Genomic DNA, 18,204 nt, shown 5'->3' with positions numbered 1-18,204 from the left:
ATGTTTTCACTAAGAGTTATCCAAAAAAAGGAGATTTCATGTCTTCTGTAGCTAGTTTATTTCAATTGTTACACATCTTCTGTCACAGCCAAAAACTCAGAGAAATTACTTCTCATTAATTTTGTTTAACTTTAATCTCTTACAGATATTTATTGACATATACTAAACTAGGCTTAGTAAAATCCTAATGAGGCTAATTTCCACTGAAATAGCTGTAAATAGCCCAGAAACTTTATCTAAAGATCTGTGCACAGGATTTTTTCACCAGACCTACTTTTTGGCCCTTACAGAGTTAATTATATTTCACCAGCAGAATGATGAGGAGAAGGACTTGACTGGATCTGGAATACATCAGGCTCAGTTCCCAGTAAGGAAGGTAACTAAGGGAGCTTTATCTTTTGCTTGGTGAGGAAAATGATGAAGATTCTCTGTTATTGTTTGCCTACTGCAGTGCTCAAAATTGCCACACATTGTTCCAGTCAAGGATAATATCTCTGCTTCTCTCTGTGTGTTAGGAACAGAGAACAGAGAACCAGTGCAGTGAAGTTCTTACCTGAACTTAACAGGGACTAGCCTATGTGAGCTTGTCCAGCAGTCTCTTAATGGAATTTGGAAAAAATGGAATCAAATGTCCATTCTATTTCCCAATAGATATGTTTCTTCTAAAGCTGCAGGGATGGTTACATACTGGTACTTTCTGCCCTTTGCAAAAACTTGCACCAAATGATGTCCATCCCAATTCCCAGATTTGAAAGGACAAAGAGACATCCAAGCTGTCATACTTTTGGGCTTAAATTTGAACCAGACCTTGCCTTTTTTTGCACTAGCAGATGACTCACTCAGAAAACCTAAATGAGGCACAACCAGTCTAGAGTATCTAGACATAGCTAACATTTTTAAAATACGATTCCTCTTAAAAACATTTTATTTGTGTTAATCAAACTGAAGAAAGGACATGAAATTTTCTTGGGATGGATTGTTCATAGAAAGAAAATGCACTAACAAATCAGGAATTATTTCACTTAGTCTCTGAAAGGATGTCCTCTGTTACTGAGTGAGACAGAAATCTTTTTTCTTCAAGCAAGGCCAGATAGTGAGGACAGAACTTAAGTGCTCTTCAGTCACAGTGGTCCTACAACAGCTTTTGGAGAAGAAACACAGCATGTGACCTGGCCTCCTGATAGCTAGGTAGAAAAACCTTTCAAGTCACCCTTTCAAGTAACCACTGCCATAGTCCTGTACACCAAGAGAAACCAATGACCTCCCAAAAGTTTGCACCCATTATGGATTTGGTTAGCTACTGAGCTGGCATTCAACTTTCTGGAAATCTTATCCTATCTGCTCTCATTTCTCTAGGAAAGCAAGTGAGGATGAATTTCTTTGGTCTACTTTCATATTTGAGGGAAGGGAGAAATTAACTTCAAAGGCATGAGGAGCTTAATTTAAAGCTGTAAACTGAAGATCCTCAATTCTTCTCTTGCTAGGGTAAGAGGTACCCTGCATATAAAGAATTCTTCTCCCACAGCTGTAGGGAACACAGGAAAGGTTCTTACATTCCAGATAGAAAGACTGGGAAATCCTGAATTCCTTGAAAAACAAGCCAATAATAAATCAGCTTGATCAAGACAGGAGATGCAGGTATTTCTTAATAACAGCAAATGGAATTATAAATTTCTCACTGTATTTTCCATTGTTAAAAGTATGACAACTACACAGTAAATACAGACACAAGGCCAGCTATGAGGCAAAGCTAACAGTAAAATCCCTCTGCCTTACAAAATCATAGAATAATTTGGGTTGGAAGGGAACTTTAATTGAAGATGTCCAGGCTGCCATAAGCGTGGACATCTTCAATTAGTACAAACTGCTCAGAGTCCAATCTGACCTTGAATGTTTCCAGGCATGGGACATCTGCCACCTCTCTGGGCAACCTGTTCCAGCATTTCAGCACCCTCATTTTGAAACACTTCTTTCTTGCATCTAATCTAAATAGATTTTCAACTTGTAGTTGAAAACCATTACCCCTTGTTTTATTGCAACATGCCCTGCTAAAAGATTTGTTCCCATCTTTCTCAGAAGACCCTTTAGGTACTGGAAGGTGCTATAAGCTCTTCCTGCAGCCTTCCCTTCTCCAGGCTCAACAACCCCAGCTCTCTCAGCCTTTCCTCACAGGAGAAGTGTTTCATTCTTCCAGTCATCTTTGTGGCCCTCCTCTGCCCTCACTCCAACAGGTCCCTTTATGCAGTTCCTGAGAGCAGAAGTTGGAAATGCAAGAATTTGCAAAGAGAAGCTGTATTTTTTTCCATCATCTACACTGCCCCTTTCAGCAGTAAGACAGATGTCACTACATGAGTGTCGTGTATCATATGAGTTTGATGCATATTACTCTTCCCTGGATTAATAGAGAATGAATAACAATGAATGTTTGAGCTGGACATAGTGTACATGATACACTCTTTGGCTCCAAGAAAAACCTTCCACTGGAAAAGAGGTTATAAATGCAGGACATCTGGGTCAGTCCAGGAAAGCAGAAGCAAAACCAGGAGAGGTATTTAAAAATAATCTTGGCATCTTCAAGTAGGATTCAGGACATAAATTTGAGAAGGAGTGATAGCAAGAAAAAAAAAGTAAGCAGCATCCAAAAAACCTGGACAGGAACCAGTGAGATGTTATCTTCAAAGAAAATGGTAACAAGTATTTACATTTGCCCCACTTAATTTATTAATTTTTATTTTAAAATATCTGCTCAAATAAATTATTTTTATATGTGTATAGAAAGAGATGTTTGTTTGCATTACCTCCAGGAATGTTTGTGCCCAGAGCCGGGACCTGATTTTTAGTGCAGCACTCTTTCCTCTTTCCAGCTGTCCCACAGTGCACGAAATTAAGACACACTTCACATTTGTACAGTTCTGAGCAAAAAATAAAGGGAAGACATACTTATGTTTTGAAAACAAAATCATTTTCAAATGCTGTAAATAAGCAAAAACAAATAAACTTTTCCTTAAAGAGCTAAATAGTTTGAAATCAGTAATTTTATCTAATATATTGTGAGATACCCCATGAGTCATTGTGATAACTCTAAACCAAGGAGCAGATTCTTTTTGAATCACCAGTGAATACAAACACCTATAGTAAAGAAAATAAAAGTAATAATTTTCAAAAGTGTTTGCTCTGAAAAAGTCTTAAAATGTCCAGGCACTTACCAATCCTTTGAAGCATGTGCTTTTTCCTCAGCTATCAATCATTTTATGATTTCAACACTTTTTCTGTTCTCTATGCATTAAGTGTTTATTTATATTGCTAAATCTTTCCCCTTTTCTAACTCTCCTGGTTTTCCCACTGATATTTACATCATAGCAGCCAGAACATTTGCTGAGATTCATTAGTTGCTTTCCTTGAAGCTTACTGTCCATGAAGCATTCTTGATGAGCAGTGATTCTGGCCCATAGACAAGGCTGAAAGCAAAAGCCAAGCATTGCAACTCAAAACTATATACTCCTGAAGTCTGCCAAAAGAATGTCACACTAAAGGTTAAAAGCTGACTGGAAGCAACTGAAGGGAATGAGCAGAGTCTCATGGGGTAACCACAGGAATTATGTGGTTGTTTAGGGCATAAAAAGGAAAAACGATCCCATAAAAAATGATTAAATGTTTGTGGAAAAAATAAAAAATTTTGTATATACAAATGGGTTTTATCTGAAAAGTTTTGTTTGGCTCAGGGGAAGGCTGAAGTTTTAATTGATTCCTATTTTTATAACAAAGCAGAGAATCCCTCCCATGACAGAAGGCCTTGTGACCTCAAAAGCAAAGCTCAGTTTTGAAAAGTAAGTTTATTCCCTAGTGAGAATGCACTACCAATACCCAATCTGCAGGAAATGAGATGATGATGCATGGAACAGATCTGAAAACACTCATAAGGAATCCTGTATCTTTATAGACAGCTTTCCTCACAAATCTCTGTCTTATTGGAGGATAAGCAGAAGCTGTATGGCTAATTGCTGCTTTCTCTATCTGACTGAAAATTAAACTGTAAACCCTGGAACTTGCAACTATAAACTTTTTTTTTTAAATGAATATTTTAGAGTATCTGTTTATTTGGCTTTAAACATCCTCCAAACAGATTTATTTATTTTGCAGGAAGGAGAAGACTTGTTTTCATTAATCAAAGTGGTCAAAAACACACATTAGCAAAACAAATCATTAGTATGCAAAAAAGTCTACTTTTGGCTGACATTTTAGGACCTGAACACATATTTCTGTTTTTCTTAGTAATGCATTTAGCCTGTAGTGATTTCCAGAACAATATAACATTGGAACTAATGGAAAAGAAACCAAATATTTAATCAACAGCATAAGTAGAATAAGAGGTTCTCAGAACATTTTGTCTCTCTGTGAAAATGCTTTGATGAAAATGAAAATAACTTAAAATTTCTTTAAAAAAATTACAATTTTAAACACAGAATTATCTTTGGCCAATTAGTCTTTTCCAGAGCAACATTCATTTTACCATGTACACTTCTAATATGTCAAATAAAAAAAAAATTATGCATCAGCAGTAACTAATGCTGAAAGCATTAGTACTTGGACACCTTCTAACTGAACCAATGACATTGCTTTTCTACGCTCACTCTGGAATAGTCTTTCTATATATCCAGTGGTAAGCACTGCACCCAATCCTATTATTTTGTGCTGACCAAAAGCATATTTTACTAGAAGAATGCTCATCAAAGTGCCAATTTCTTATTACTGAGTACCCCACTAAATAAGTTTGCTCCATCTAGATCAAGCAGCAGAAAATTCCCTGCTTCATATTTTAAGTTACAAACAGAGTGCATGCTTCAGAACTTTGTTTACCACTTCTAGTTGCTGCAGTCATTTTTATGTTGGCAGCCCACAAGCCTAGTCACTCAGAAAGATGCCTGAAATTTAAGATATCACTGAAGAATGGATCTGAACACAGAACTGTTCTATGATATGGACTGGCATGTCTTTGAAAGTCCTGGCATTTTTCCTTCAGATCCAGTGGAATCAGATTCTTCCTAGGGTACTGGGTTGATGAAAGAATGGCACAGGAATCAACAGTGATTATTGCTTAAAATGGGTTAAACTGTGATTTTGTTCTTAATAACATTACAGTTTTCATTACTTTCAGATTCTATCTTCTTCCTGTTATAAAAATTGCCAAATTAACTTTCAGAAGCAATAATTATTCTCTTAGTCCAGAACACTTAAATTTGTGAGGTTCTTTGCTTCCAAATTTTAGTGAGGTCAAGGAATTCAAGCACGAGTTTGCAGTAAACAGCTTAATAAGAGACTGGGCAGCATGAAAGAAACTCTGCCCAAGGTTCATAAAAATAGAGGGAAAGCACTGACTGTGAATCCCTTGCCTGATCTCAAGGTCACTGTGTTCACACATTGCCTTTAGGCAAAGGCAGCTGACACCTACAGGGCTGAAGTATGCTAAGGATGGCACTTTGAATGCAGGAGTGGAAAAAAACTTCTGAAAATACAGCCAAGAACAAATACTCAGGTACCAGACTGTCCAATCAGAACTATTTCCCTAGGAGAGACAGCATTGCTATTGCTGCAGCATTGTCTGGACTGTTAAGAATACAGTGATGTGTCCCATTTGCCTGGCCTGTGGTACTGTAGAGTCTCACCTTTCCCTGCACACTCCCAGTACAAAACTTTTAGATAGCTCACCAATATTCTTGCAGAGTTTTTCCTGTGAGGTTCTGCTACTGCAACATCCCTTCTCCTGATGTAATGAGAAATTGTGGAATTATATAAAAAAGCAGCAAGTTCAGGAGTGTCTTCTGGAACAGCAAACTGCAAAGAGAGAAATGCGAATGGTAATGACATACACATACAACGACTCTAACAGATTTGTTCCTGTCTCAGAGGTCTTGAATTTTGGATTAACACTGTTTTTTCAATTGAACAGCACAACCATGAGAATACTTTGTCTTCAACTAGAAGCATGATGAGTAATAGCACAGCAAGATATTACCCAGTTATAGGAATCACAGCAGACAACATTTTTCTCTACTTTGTACCGGAGTCAATTTCATTGCTTTACTTAATTTTGTTAGATTCTCAGGGGCAAATTCTGATATATATAACAGGTCAAATTCAGAGTTGTTGCACAGTAGTTTATTCATTACTTCTGATCAGAATCTGCCTATTAAAATGTAAAGATTTTACCAGTTTTAGAAAAAAATGGAAGTCTGACTTCAAATAACACAATTTTTGATCATATAACAAATATGTTACAGATTTGTTTTGGTAACAGCTCAAATTTGTAAAATGCAACAGCTTCTTCATTTTTAATCTTGCATTAAGATGCATTCTCTTCAGCTTTATATTTACAGATTTTTGTTCTCCAATTAAAAACTACTTTTTGTAGGCAGTTTGTCTTTAATTTCTATACAGGGCATTTTATGGCTTCTTTCATGAAGCCTCATATAACTCCTGGAGCCAACTGCTAGAGAAGTAAAGATAAATTTTAATTCATGACAATCCAATCATGCAAAATCACAATAAAATATACATAGAAGTTTACAGTAAGATCTCAACAGGAACTCAACTAAATATAGCCAAAGCTATTGCTTAAGGACATCAGATTATAAAGTGCTGCATCAGATCCTTCTTATCAGTTCCTTTAACCTCTGAACACAAAATATCTTAAACAAATTCCTAAAGAAAATGTTTGTAATTGTAATAAATGTTGTAGCATTAAAGGAAAGAATAGCTATAAACACACAAAACCTCTCACACACTAGTGCTGTGTAGTACTGGATTTGGAAAATTGGTGTAATTTATCTGATTAAAATTAGAATGCTATAAATAGAACATAAACATTTAACATTGTCTGAGATCTTCAGTCAAAAGCATCCTACAAAGTATATAATTCATTAACAGATGAAAACACATGAAAAAAAGAATCCCCCTTTTTTCTTTCTTTCTGTTGCTTCATGAGATTAACATTGTCTATTTGCAATAAGGGAACCCATAAGTAGCTAGTAAATCTCTCCCTCTCAATGTGGTAACATACAAACTCTCAGAATTCTTTCACCAGCATATAGACTACTTTAATGATGACAAATTAAAAAAAAACCCCACAATATAGTAATGTGCCTGCAAAGAAACCCTCAATATATGATCACAATGGATATATTTGTAGATCCATTTGAATACCAAAGGATTTTCATATTTACATTTTTCTTTTTTCATTGATCCTAGAGTGTTAGTATCCTAGTGAATTGTTACAGCAAAGGTTCAAAAAGTGCCCTCTGTGGTTAAGAGAAACACATGTGTCTCCTTCAACCATTTAAAAGCAGAATTTGTCCAGTGGCCTAGATCTTCTTGATCTGGTCACATGGAATTGCTCAACTGTATAATCTCTCTCTGGTGCTATTTTATATGCCATGTATCTGGCACACTATCTTAGAGGATCAGTCCCTCCCTTTAACTACAGCAGACTGCCTCAGTTTCCCCACCATGGAAAACTGTACTGCTTTCTTCTCCTGAGCATTATTACTTTGAGCAGGTTTCCAGACCTCTCCAGTTCCCCACTTCTCATTCCAATACCCTGTTCCACTTTTCTGGTTTTCTAGCCAGGCTACAGCCTTTGCTGCATTGTGTAACTCCATCAGAAATGTTCTGGAAGAGGACTTTTTTACACAAAGATTATACATATTATTTTATGTTAGATACATTATATTATATTATACTACATTATACATTTAATATTATATATATATACACAATATATATTATATGTATCTATAATATAAATATATTATATTACTAGATTATGCACAAAATTACACAAGAGCAGTTGGTGACCATTCAAGAGCAATGCATTGGATGGTATTGCTTTGTCCTAAGATCAAGTCCTAAAGACAATACTAACAGTTTTACAGCATGAGCAGCCTGCCTCTGGAAGGGGTTAGCTCCTGCCACTCATGTTGGTGGATGTACCTCATACATGTGGTGGATTTTTGCTGTTATTTCACTGCTTCCCTGACAGATGCTTCGCTGGTGGTACTGCAGTGCTCAGCTACTGAGAATGCACCATGTGTCTGTGTATTCTACCACAGTGGTATTTATAGGTACAGGTTTCATAAAAATGCTTTTTGCCGTCAGTCTGGGAGAAAAAAACAACTCATCAGGAATATGGTCTCAAGCCAGGAGGGAATCTAACTGAGCCCTCTTCTCATCACAGCTGCCTTTAGGAAGAGTAAGAAGGAACTAAGAATGGGGGCATGCATACACAACACTCTCCTAATAACTTTCAGCTTCCAAATGCTTTCAGATCAGGGGCTTCCTTATCTATATGAAGTTTGTGTTCATTTACTAATCTTCACTGGACTTCTCTTTTGGGAATTTGTTTACTTTCCTCTTAGAATCACATAAACTTTTAACCTTGCCTACTTCCCTTTGGCCACAAATTCCAGACACCTGAGACCTGCCACCATGAACCATCACTTCCTTTTGCTTGTTTTGAATCTGGCTCCCCAGACTTCATTAGATGTTCCAGTTCCTGTGCAGGAAGAGGCAGAGAACAGTCAATCCACACCCACACTCTTCCTGCCACTACACATTTTGAGGATCATATTTGTGCACAGTCACCTCTTTTCTAGACTGAAGTGTCCTAGTGTACTGAGTTCTGAGTTCTTCTGCATTGGAATTCATTCCATATCTTTGATAAGTACTTTTGCTCCTTTTTTCACCTTTTTTGGATTCATAATTTTATTATCCTTTCACATCCCTCTCTGTCTTCATAGAAAGATAAGCTAAAGAAAAGTTCCCAAACAAAAGTCTTCCCGTGTGTGCATAGGTGCAACTTATTTTTGTGGACTAGACAGCAAAGCTCAACTAAAACATTTTTACAAGACAAGAAATTTAGCAGTGGGGAGGAATGTACTGCTTTGATTGAAACAGAAAAATCAGAGTCATTTCAAAGGGGAAACCCCTCAGTGCCCTAAGAGAGATAAGTTCAGATATCCAAGAGAAGTCAGGCATTTAATGTCCTTAGCCTTATTTGGAAATTTGAGCTAAGCATCCCATTGTTTATATGAAACTTGAAGAAGCTTGTCTCTGTGTCTTCTTGCCATCTGAAGCAATAGATAAGCATATTTGAAACCTGACTTGTGTATTCATACTGTTCAACGATTTGAAAAACTGAAATAAGGAAAGGCTATTTAATTTCTTGCCATAACAAATGTGCATCTAAAGCCATATTCTGCCACAACAGAGGGACCGTTATTACAGGAAAATTTCTCACAAGCTTCACAAGAATTCAGTCTTTTTTATGTAACAGATGCAATCATTATCAAGTAGGAGAAGGAAGAGCAAACGTCTTAAAAAATAAATATAATAAAAAATAAAATAAATTAAATAAAAAATATACATTGCCTGAAAATGTCAGTAAGAACTGTGGCAGTATTCTACACAGCTTCTTAATTCAATTTAAACAGAACACATGATGGCTAGGGTGGGAGGATGCTGAACTGCTTTTCACATACTTGCAATCTGATCTGATCAGTGAGTTTGAGAAGCTAGGCTTGCAAGTACAAATGCAGCACTGTAGCTTCTTCCTCCTCACCACTTCTGAAAAAGAGATGAAAAATTAGGTAGAAAAGATATACAGAAAAAATTCCCTGTCTCCAATCTTGATGTGCTTTGGGTATAAAATGGACAGAGATTTTCTATCACTCATTTGCTTTTTCTTTCTCTAAAGAAACTAAATAAAAGTGTGGAATTCCAACATCTCTTTGGTTTCCCGGGTGAAACACAAAACTCTAGCAATACTGTATTTTGTAGACATCAATTTTTCTTTACTCTTTTAAAGTATATTGTAGTTCTGTCTGTTCAGGCTAAAGACTTGACTTGTAACTCCTTAGGTTGTGACCACTCCTCATCACTAGAAAGTTGTCTCCCCTTTTATCCAATATACTGAACTCACACCCATTCTGGTATGCAAAAGATGTAGAGCATTTTCAGCACTTGGAATGCAGCTCTCCCTGAAAGATGTTTAACAGGCTACTGCTTAAACTTGAGAAGTGTTGTTGTTTACTCCAGAAATGTCTGGAATCAGTCATGCTAATAAATTGGATACCTTGTTTTTGATGGGATAATATGTAGAGCTGTGTTTTGCCTAATCTTCTGACTTTGAGCCAGACCAAGCTCTTTTGAGGGAGTCTGCCATCACAAACATAGATCTTAAAACAGGAAATTGTCCAAGCAGCCAGGGATCGTGTTAGGAAAGCTAAAGCCCTAAGAGAATTAAATGCAGCCAGGGATGTTAAAAACAATACAAAAAGCTTCTATGAATACTCAAAGGTAGGTGAGGGAAAATATAAGTTCTCTCCAGAAGGAAATAGGAGACCTGGTTACCCAGGGTGTTGGGAAGGCTGAGGTACTCAATGACTTTCTTGCCTCAGTCTTCACTGGCGAACGCCCCAGGCACATTGCCCAAATCACAGAAGGGAGAATGAAGAACTGCCTGCTCTGAATCTGAAGGTGCACTTGTCCATGAGACTTGATGAGATGCATCCATGGGACCTGAGAGAACTGGCAGATGAACTGGCAAAGCCACTATGTATATCTGAAAAGCTGTGTCAGTCTGGTGAAGTTCTCACTGACTGGAAAAGGGGAAACAGAACCCCCATTTCTAAAAAGGGTGAAAAAGGAAAATCTGCAGAACTACAGACCAGTCAGTCTCACTTCTGTGCCCAGCCCAATCATGGGGCAGATCTTCCTGGAAACCATGCTAAGGCACATGGAAGATGAGGAGGTGACTGGTGACAGCCAATATGGCTTCACTAAAGGCAAATTGTGCCTGACAGATTTGGTGGCCTTCTATGGTGGGGTCACAGTGTTGGTGGACAAGGGAAGAACAACTGACATCATCTACCTGCACCTAGACAAAACATCTGCCACTGTCCCAGATGACATCCTGGTCTCTGTGCTGGAAAGACATGGATCTGACAGAGCACTCAGGGAATAATGAATGGGCTGTGTGATCACACTCAAGGAATTGTGGTCAATATTTAATGTCCAGTTGGAGACCAGTGACGTGTGGTGTTCCTCAGTGGTGGTACTGGGACAGGGCCCTCTGTAACATCTCTGTTGGTAGCACTGACAGCGGGACTGAGCACACCCTTCTCCTCATATTGAGTACAGAAACCAAATATGTACCAAGCACTTACTTTAGAAATGTTATAGGCTATCTATATCTTGCTTCTTACCCAGGAAAATGATTTTGGACTGTTAAAAATTCCCCAGAAAGTTCAATTCATGAGAAACCTCCATTCCATGTGACATGTAGGCAAAAAAACCCAATCAAAATGCGAAGTGTTGGAAATAAAGTTCTTACCTTTATTTGCATTGTATTTATAGGAGAGCTTGTTTGACAGTGCAATGGTCCATGTGTCTGAATGTGAAGAATATAAAGAAGAAATTCCTCTCTACTGGACACAGGCCAACCAACATGAAGAACTGTATGGTTGATGGCACTTGGTCCTATATTGTGCAGCTGTTGAAGAAATATGATCAGCACTTTCCAAGGCGGTAAAAACAACAAAAAACATTTCAACCACCACTTGGATATTTTCAAATTCTTAGTGGACACAGACTTAGAGTATTTAGGGAAGATTATTACAGATTATTAATATCACTTTATTGATGGAGAATCTGTGGCAGGTATGAGAGAAGAACCTCTTCATGTTAGTCACAAAACCAATGGCAAATCTGAGAGAAGAGTCTTTTCTGTGTGTATTTAAGAAATCCATCACCTTTCCCATTTTTTCCTACATATGAAGAGTGGAATTCTAAAAAAGTATCAAAAAAATTCCAACCCAAAGCACACTAGCAAATGAACCCCATAGAAATATGAACAATGAGCTATAACAGATCACGCTTGAAAATAGTAGTAAAAAGTTCAGAATACAAAAGAATCACATTTCAGGGCACAAGAATAGAAGATAGAGCAGAACTTAAACTAACTTCTTTGGTTAAGAACTACATTTTCAACATTCTCAATCTAGATTTTCTCAAAAGAAGTAAAGGAACTAGTTTTCCTAAATTAATATCCCAGGACATTATTTTTTCTAGGGAAAATGAGCAGAGATAGAAATAATAAAAGTTTACAAATCTAGGCTATTAAAATAGTTTCCTTATATCAGTTTACAGTTTGAAAATAACTGATGACATCAGGAGTCCGGACATGTGTTGTCACTGGGCTTGAAGAGTTAAAGAAGCTGAACACCATGGACCTTTATGCAAAGTTCCTAGAGATGTGAGAACCTCCTTTTTTTAAATTTGCAGAATTTTTGTGACTGATGACCTTTACAACTAAATAAAAAGCCCTTTCAATCTTACATCTTCTGGGAGATTGCTTAGTCTTTTGGATGCTTTGCTGATATAAACCATGTAAGTGGTTTCCTTAGTAACTGTAATCACTGTAATAATTTTAATATATTTGCAGTCACAAATATAGTTTCACAAACAACTCAAATGCTTGAGACAGGATGATTTGAAGTATTTTTCAGTTTAGAGAAATGTGTTAAGAGGGGGGATTCACAAATGATAATTTGTATTTTACAGTTGTATTCACTATACTTTAGTATGTCCTGAAAATTGTTATCTTACACTGCTGATTAAGCTCAGTTGCTTATATTTCCTTGAGTGCTAGTTTGTGAATTATAACCATATGTGAAGCCCCCTGTTTTACCCTCTAGAGTAAAGGACATCCATCAGATTCTAGGGATGGCTTCTATTCCATGCAGTTCACTCAATGCCCTTTTTCTAAGCTGAACTCTTTTAATTGACAAATCATCCATAGGAAAAAACCAATGAACTACAAGGTAAAAATATCTGTACTTCAAACATTAAGAGTTGTTTTCAACAGAGTATTTTACATGTATGTCTACATTATATTTTTCAGTTAGCTAAATGTCAAAGAAAACATTTTTTCAAGTGCACAGCATGTACAGTTTCTAATGAGAAGATACTTGACATTGATTATAAGGAACTTTTAAGCACTGTTTTTAATTCTTGTCAAACACCCAAAATGTTTATAAATCCCTTAAATATCTAAGACAGACTCCTAGCATAAACTAATATCCCCTCCACTCATATGAACAGATAACGGGGTTGTGAATTCCCAGATTAAATTTGGGTCATGTGCTAAGTCAGAGTATTTACATCTGCGGCTTTATGTAGCTACAGATAAAGACAATAAACCAAATTCATCAGGAATTCAGTGGGGGCAGCGTGAGGTCCTGTGGAAACATACATAATTTTTACCTCATAGATGTGTTCTACTAAAGGACCAACTTCTTCTTCTTTTGTAGGTTCATCTTTGGGTTCCCAGTTGTGAAGTGGCAAAATAATTGTTGGGGGGTGAGACACTCTGTAACATACAAAACAGTAAAAAACAGTAACTGTATAAAACAGGTTAAAACAGTAACTGTTACCAGTGACTGATTGCATTAGTTTTAGAACAAAATGATGACCACTATAAAAACCTGAGCCCTCAAAGGCTGGTTATTTGGGCACATTAATTAGAATTAGGTGAGGTGAATGCTACAATGTCTCCATAACATCTTACATGGGAAACAGAGATATTGTGACTTCCATAAAGTCATAATGGAAATTGGTGTACTGAAAAACAGAATTCAGGACTGGATTCTAAAACAGTGCTCCAGGCTTTCCAACTGCTTTGCAAACAAAGTGGCAGTTAAAACATTCCCTGGAATATTGTTGCAAGTTGCAACACATAAATAAAACATAAACAAAGAAAACAGTGACTTATGCTTTGACAACTTTCCAGCTGCTTTTTAATTTTTCCTTTTCTTCTCTATCTGACCTTAAGAAAGTAGTCTTCTCTTAACATTTTTATTTGAATCACAGACATTTTATTTCTCATAAAAATTGGAATTTCATTTTACCAGTTCCATTCAGATGCCAACTAAATCTCACTCAGGTGTTCAGAAATTGGGAAATCAGATCCCAAGAATTTCTTTTAGCATGATAGGTCAGTTCTGGCACAGACATCTGTCACCTACAAGTACTGCATGTAGCCCTTGGTGGTACAAGGAAATGGTGTTACCCTTTCTTTGCCAGGGTCAACTCTCACTCAGTTTTGCTGATTTATGGAGTCTTTAGCTGAAAGAAAATCCGTAAAATTTCAGTGTTGGTTCTGCCAAAGCTGGAGTTTTGCTAACAGAAAACTGTTAGAAAACAATAATTAATTTTTTTAGAGTGTAAAATTTGAATACCATAATAGACTTCTAGGCACTGATGTTAATCACTTTGCAGTAGCCCTGGTGCAGATTGCCCCTTGAAGAAAAGATTGGATAGTTTTGTTGCAAATGCTGAAAAAATACTATTGGAAGGAACAAACTGTTCTTGATTACAGCTCTTATGTCATATACAATGAATGAAAATTTTCTACAGTATACAGCCTCTCAAAGCAGTAGGAAATCCCAGAGAAGAACAGCTTAATGCCATCCAGCTGAAGTATAACTCTTGGTGAAATTTGGTGCATTCCAGAGTATCTTAACTCTTAATACTTCCTCGGACTTCAAATTCCCAGCAGTTTGGACTAACAACTATGCCAGAATATAAATTCACAAGCCAAACCTAATAATAAAAGAAACTCAACATATTAATTAAAAAGTAATTTCTGATGAGGTACTTAGCCTCGGTTTCACAAATCATCTTGTTTCCAATATGAATTTTAATTATTGATTGCTGTTGGAGAATAGGAACATCAGAGTGTTGTTACAAAAGCCAAGACACATACACGGACCCTTTATCTACCACAAAAAACTGCAAATCAGAAACTGTGCAGAGACAAAAAGAAGAAGCCATGAGGCTTGAAAACTCAGTGTTTTCTCTTGCACTGCCAGGGAAGTATTCTTATCCATGGAATTACAAAATGTAAAGTATCAATTTAGACATTAAATTAAAATTATTGTAGTGTATATAAGAACATTTATATTAACAGGATTTACAGTTATTTTGAGGACTTCCACTATTGACACAAAAGTAGCAAAATTGGGTCAAAGAAAAACAAATTCACACTTTTTGCTATTTTATTTTGCATTTAATTGAGAATGTTTTTAACATTTGAATGAATTATTAGACAAGGATTTTTCCTAGACTTTTAGGTGACAATTATCATGAAACAAAAGTACTGAAAAATATGACAAACAAAGTATGGTGCACAGAAAAGGCTTATACGGGGATATACAATAAAAATTCTGCCAGATAAAAATCCTCTTAATCCAAATTACTTCCTTCTTGAATCCCTCATTCCTCTAGTGCTTTTTCAGCAGTGGAGATAACAATGCCAATACTAAAACTCCTACATTTTTATAGACAAAGAAAGGTAAGCAGAATAATCAAATCTTAGTTGTCAAAGCAACTGCTTACTGAGCTATCTAAGGAGTTACGTTAATTTTCTCTTAAAAAGGCTATTGAAGAAGATTTCTTCCTTTCTCACAGAAGAAGTATTAGCATGGTTCCACTGTGCAAGTATATCTGCATGTATGCATATGCACAGTTTCATAAATACTTGTTTTTCCTCAGTAAAATGCATTCAGTTCCACTCTGTCCAATTCTCGGAAGAAAAGTAAAGAAACTAATGCAAGATATTTTCCAGTCCAAATGTGGACATAGTCTCTCTTTTACTTTTATCTAGGAAATGGTGAGCAATTCCCTTGGAACTGCATGTTTTAGCATCTCTGAGTAATTAGCAAAATCTCTCAACACAGCATTTGGGAATGCTATAGCTAATAAGGAAACTAAAATACTTAAGAGGAAAGAAACTGGAAGTCATTCAATTAAGGAATTCCTCTGTATTTAATAACCTGTTTCCTAGAACTGCAGGCAGCAATTCAAGCAACTTTTTCCACTTATCACCAAGCTCATAAGAACTGAGCATTTTGTGGTCATTTTTTGGTCTATCAATTTACGTTTTGGTTTATCAATTTACAGTTATAGAAGGTTTCATTAAAAGGAACACTCTATGGCACTGAAACACTGAAAAAGCATGGAAGCAAAGTTTCCAAAGAGTCTGCAAAGAAGAAAAAGTTTGTAAGACTTTAAAGTGAGGAGAGACTTCACAAAAAAAAAAAAAAAAAGAATCCACAGCACTGGAAGCAACCCTTACTGGGAAGTCCTGTGTATGTAATCACAACTGCTCCAGTCTGAAACTCCAGCCTGTCCTCAGCCTGGGTGCTCACCCACGGCAACATCCTGCAGCTGCTGGCTCCCAACACTTTCTCACACATCTGTAGCCCATTAACTTACACCTTTGATTCTTTTCTCCTCAGCCTCTACTTCTGTATTACAGCTTTTGTATTCTTGACCTCTCTTTCCATCCAGCTCATCTCAGCGTCTTACCACTAGCTACAGAGAATGAAATAATATTCTCACTTCTGTTCTTATTAAACATGTTGTATTTCAAGTGCTCCTTTTCAGAAATAAAATTATTGACATATATCCACACAGTCTTTGACTGCCAGCTTTTTTTTTCCACCTGACTAGTTTTAGGGTCATCTTAATCTGGAATACACTTACAAAATATGATGAAAAAATCCTTTTAAAATCTCTTAGATTTAGACTGAATATTAGACCAGATTAGAGCCTATAGATTGAATATTAAAACAGAAAACATGTTCTCTGTGATCTACAAAATTATTTTACTTATTGCTAGCACTAGGTAGTCATGTTGTCTCAGAAGTGACAAGAATAAATACATTTTTATAAATTAAAAAATCCATAAATAAATACATTTATATTTGTCTACATCTAAGGCAGTCCCTTGAGGTGCATCACATAAGAGACATCTACCCTTCTTGCATCAGCCAAGCCTCATGGCCTGACTGTGGAAGTGAATCTGGGCCTTGTAGCTCCTGTTCAACCCTTGTAGATCTGATAATGGTTCAAGTTTTTTTTTGAGCTGTAGTTTCATAAGAGGAGATGTAGGAAATCTAATATCCCAGACATCCTCCTGACTTCCTCCAGGATGCCAGAATAGGAGACAAGTTCCAAGATTTTAAAGGCCACTCTAATATTCTTATAAAAATCTTAGAAGCATTTAGGTTGGGAAAAACCTTAAGGATTGTGGAGTACAACCATAAAACTAGTGCTGTCAAGTTCACCATTAAATCGTGTCCCTCAGTGCCAGACCTACTCGTCTTTTCAGTGTCTCCCAGGATGGTGATTGTACCACTTCCCTGAGGAACCTCTTCCAGTGCTTGACAACTCCTTCTGTGAAGAAGATTTTCCTAATATCTAAACTGAACCTCCCCTGCTGCCACTAGAGGCCATTCATCTTGTCCTGTCACTTGTTATCTGGGAGAGGAGACTGATTCCCACCACACTACAACCTCCTTTCAGTTATTTGTAGAGAGCAGTAAGGTCTTCCTGAGCCTCCTTTTCTCCAGGCTGAACACCTCCAGCTCCCTCAGCCGCTCCAGGCTCTTCATCAGCTTTGTTCCTCTTTGCTCCAGTACCTCAATGCCCTTCTGGTAGAGAGGGGTGCAAAAATGATGCCAGTATTTGAGGTTTGGCCTCACCAGTGCCAAGTACAGAGGGTTGATCAATGCCTGCTGGCCACACCATGTCTGGTACAAGCCAGGATGCCATTGGCCTCCTTGGCCACAAAGGCACAGTTCTGGCTCGTGTTCAGCTGGCAATTATCACCTAATTGCATTTTATAATTTCCAAAACTAAGCTGTATATGAAAACAGAGATAGAAATTATCATCTTTGATCATATCCTGTGCTTGTTTAATTTTGGTATATTTTGTGTTAGTGAACAGTTTATCATTACTCATTTCTTACTCATCCTTTCTCCAAAGGCCTCACTCTGCTCTCTATTACTACATGTCTTGCCATAATGTGTTTCACATTTCCAGCCATAAAAGCAGTAGATTCTGTTTGGTATTCAGCATTAGGCATCCAAGTGGTTGCCCAAGAAGACCTACATGTATGAGCAGGCATTTTATATTAGTAACATCCATGCACAATTTGAATGCCCAAATAAAATGTTGGCTCTGACTGGTGTTACTACAATGTGAGATTCTTTAGGTTGCTGTCTTTGCACAGTCAATAAGTTTGTAGTAGCTCCATCCTGCAAGGCTTGCAGGGGTGAGACCCAGGTGTCCTAGATGAATAAGGC

General features: G+C 37.0%; 1 protein-coding gene across 1 annotated transcript in view; it reads right to left on the bottom strand.

Moving 5' to 3' along the window:
- The window catches only part of ITGA8 (integrin subunit alpha 8), a 113,372-nt gene that overhangs the window by 24,309 nt on the left and 70,859 nt on the right, over positions 1 to 18,204 (bottom strand). The window contains exons 24-27 of the mRNA XM_054638490.2: positions 13,318 to 13,423; positions 11,387 to 11,545; positions 5,707 to 5,832; positions 2,799 to 2,912 (exon numbers count right to left, since the gene is read on the bottom strand). Coding sequence (XP_054494465.2) covers positions 2,799 to 2,912; positions 5,707 to 5,832; positions 11,387 to 11,545; positions 13,318 to 13,423 — 505 coding nt within the window. The remainder of the gene's footprint in view (positions 1 to 2,798; positions 2,913 to 5,706; positions 5,833 to 11,386; positions 11,546 to 13,317; positions 13,424 to 18,204) is intronic.

The sequence above is a fragment of the Agelaius phoeniceus genome, chromosome 1 (genome assembly GCF_051311805.1).
Source record: "Agelaius phoeniceus isolate bAgePho1 chromosome 1, bAgePho1.hap1, whole genome shotgun sequence".
NCBI lineage: Eukaryota > Metazoa > Chordata > Aves > Passeriformes > Icteridae > Agelaius > Agelaius phoeniceus.
The sequence above is the reverse complement of the archived record's forward strand: the minus strand, read 5'-3'. Positions and strand labels throughout refer to the sequence as shown.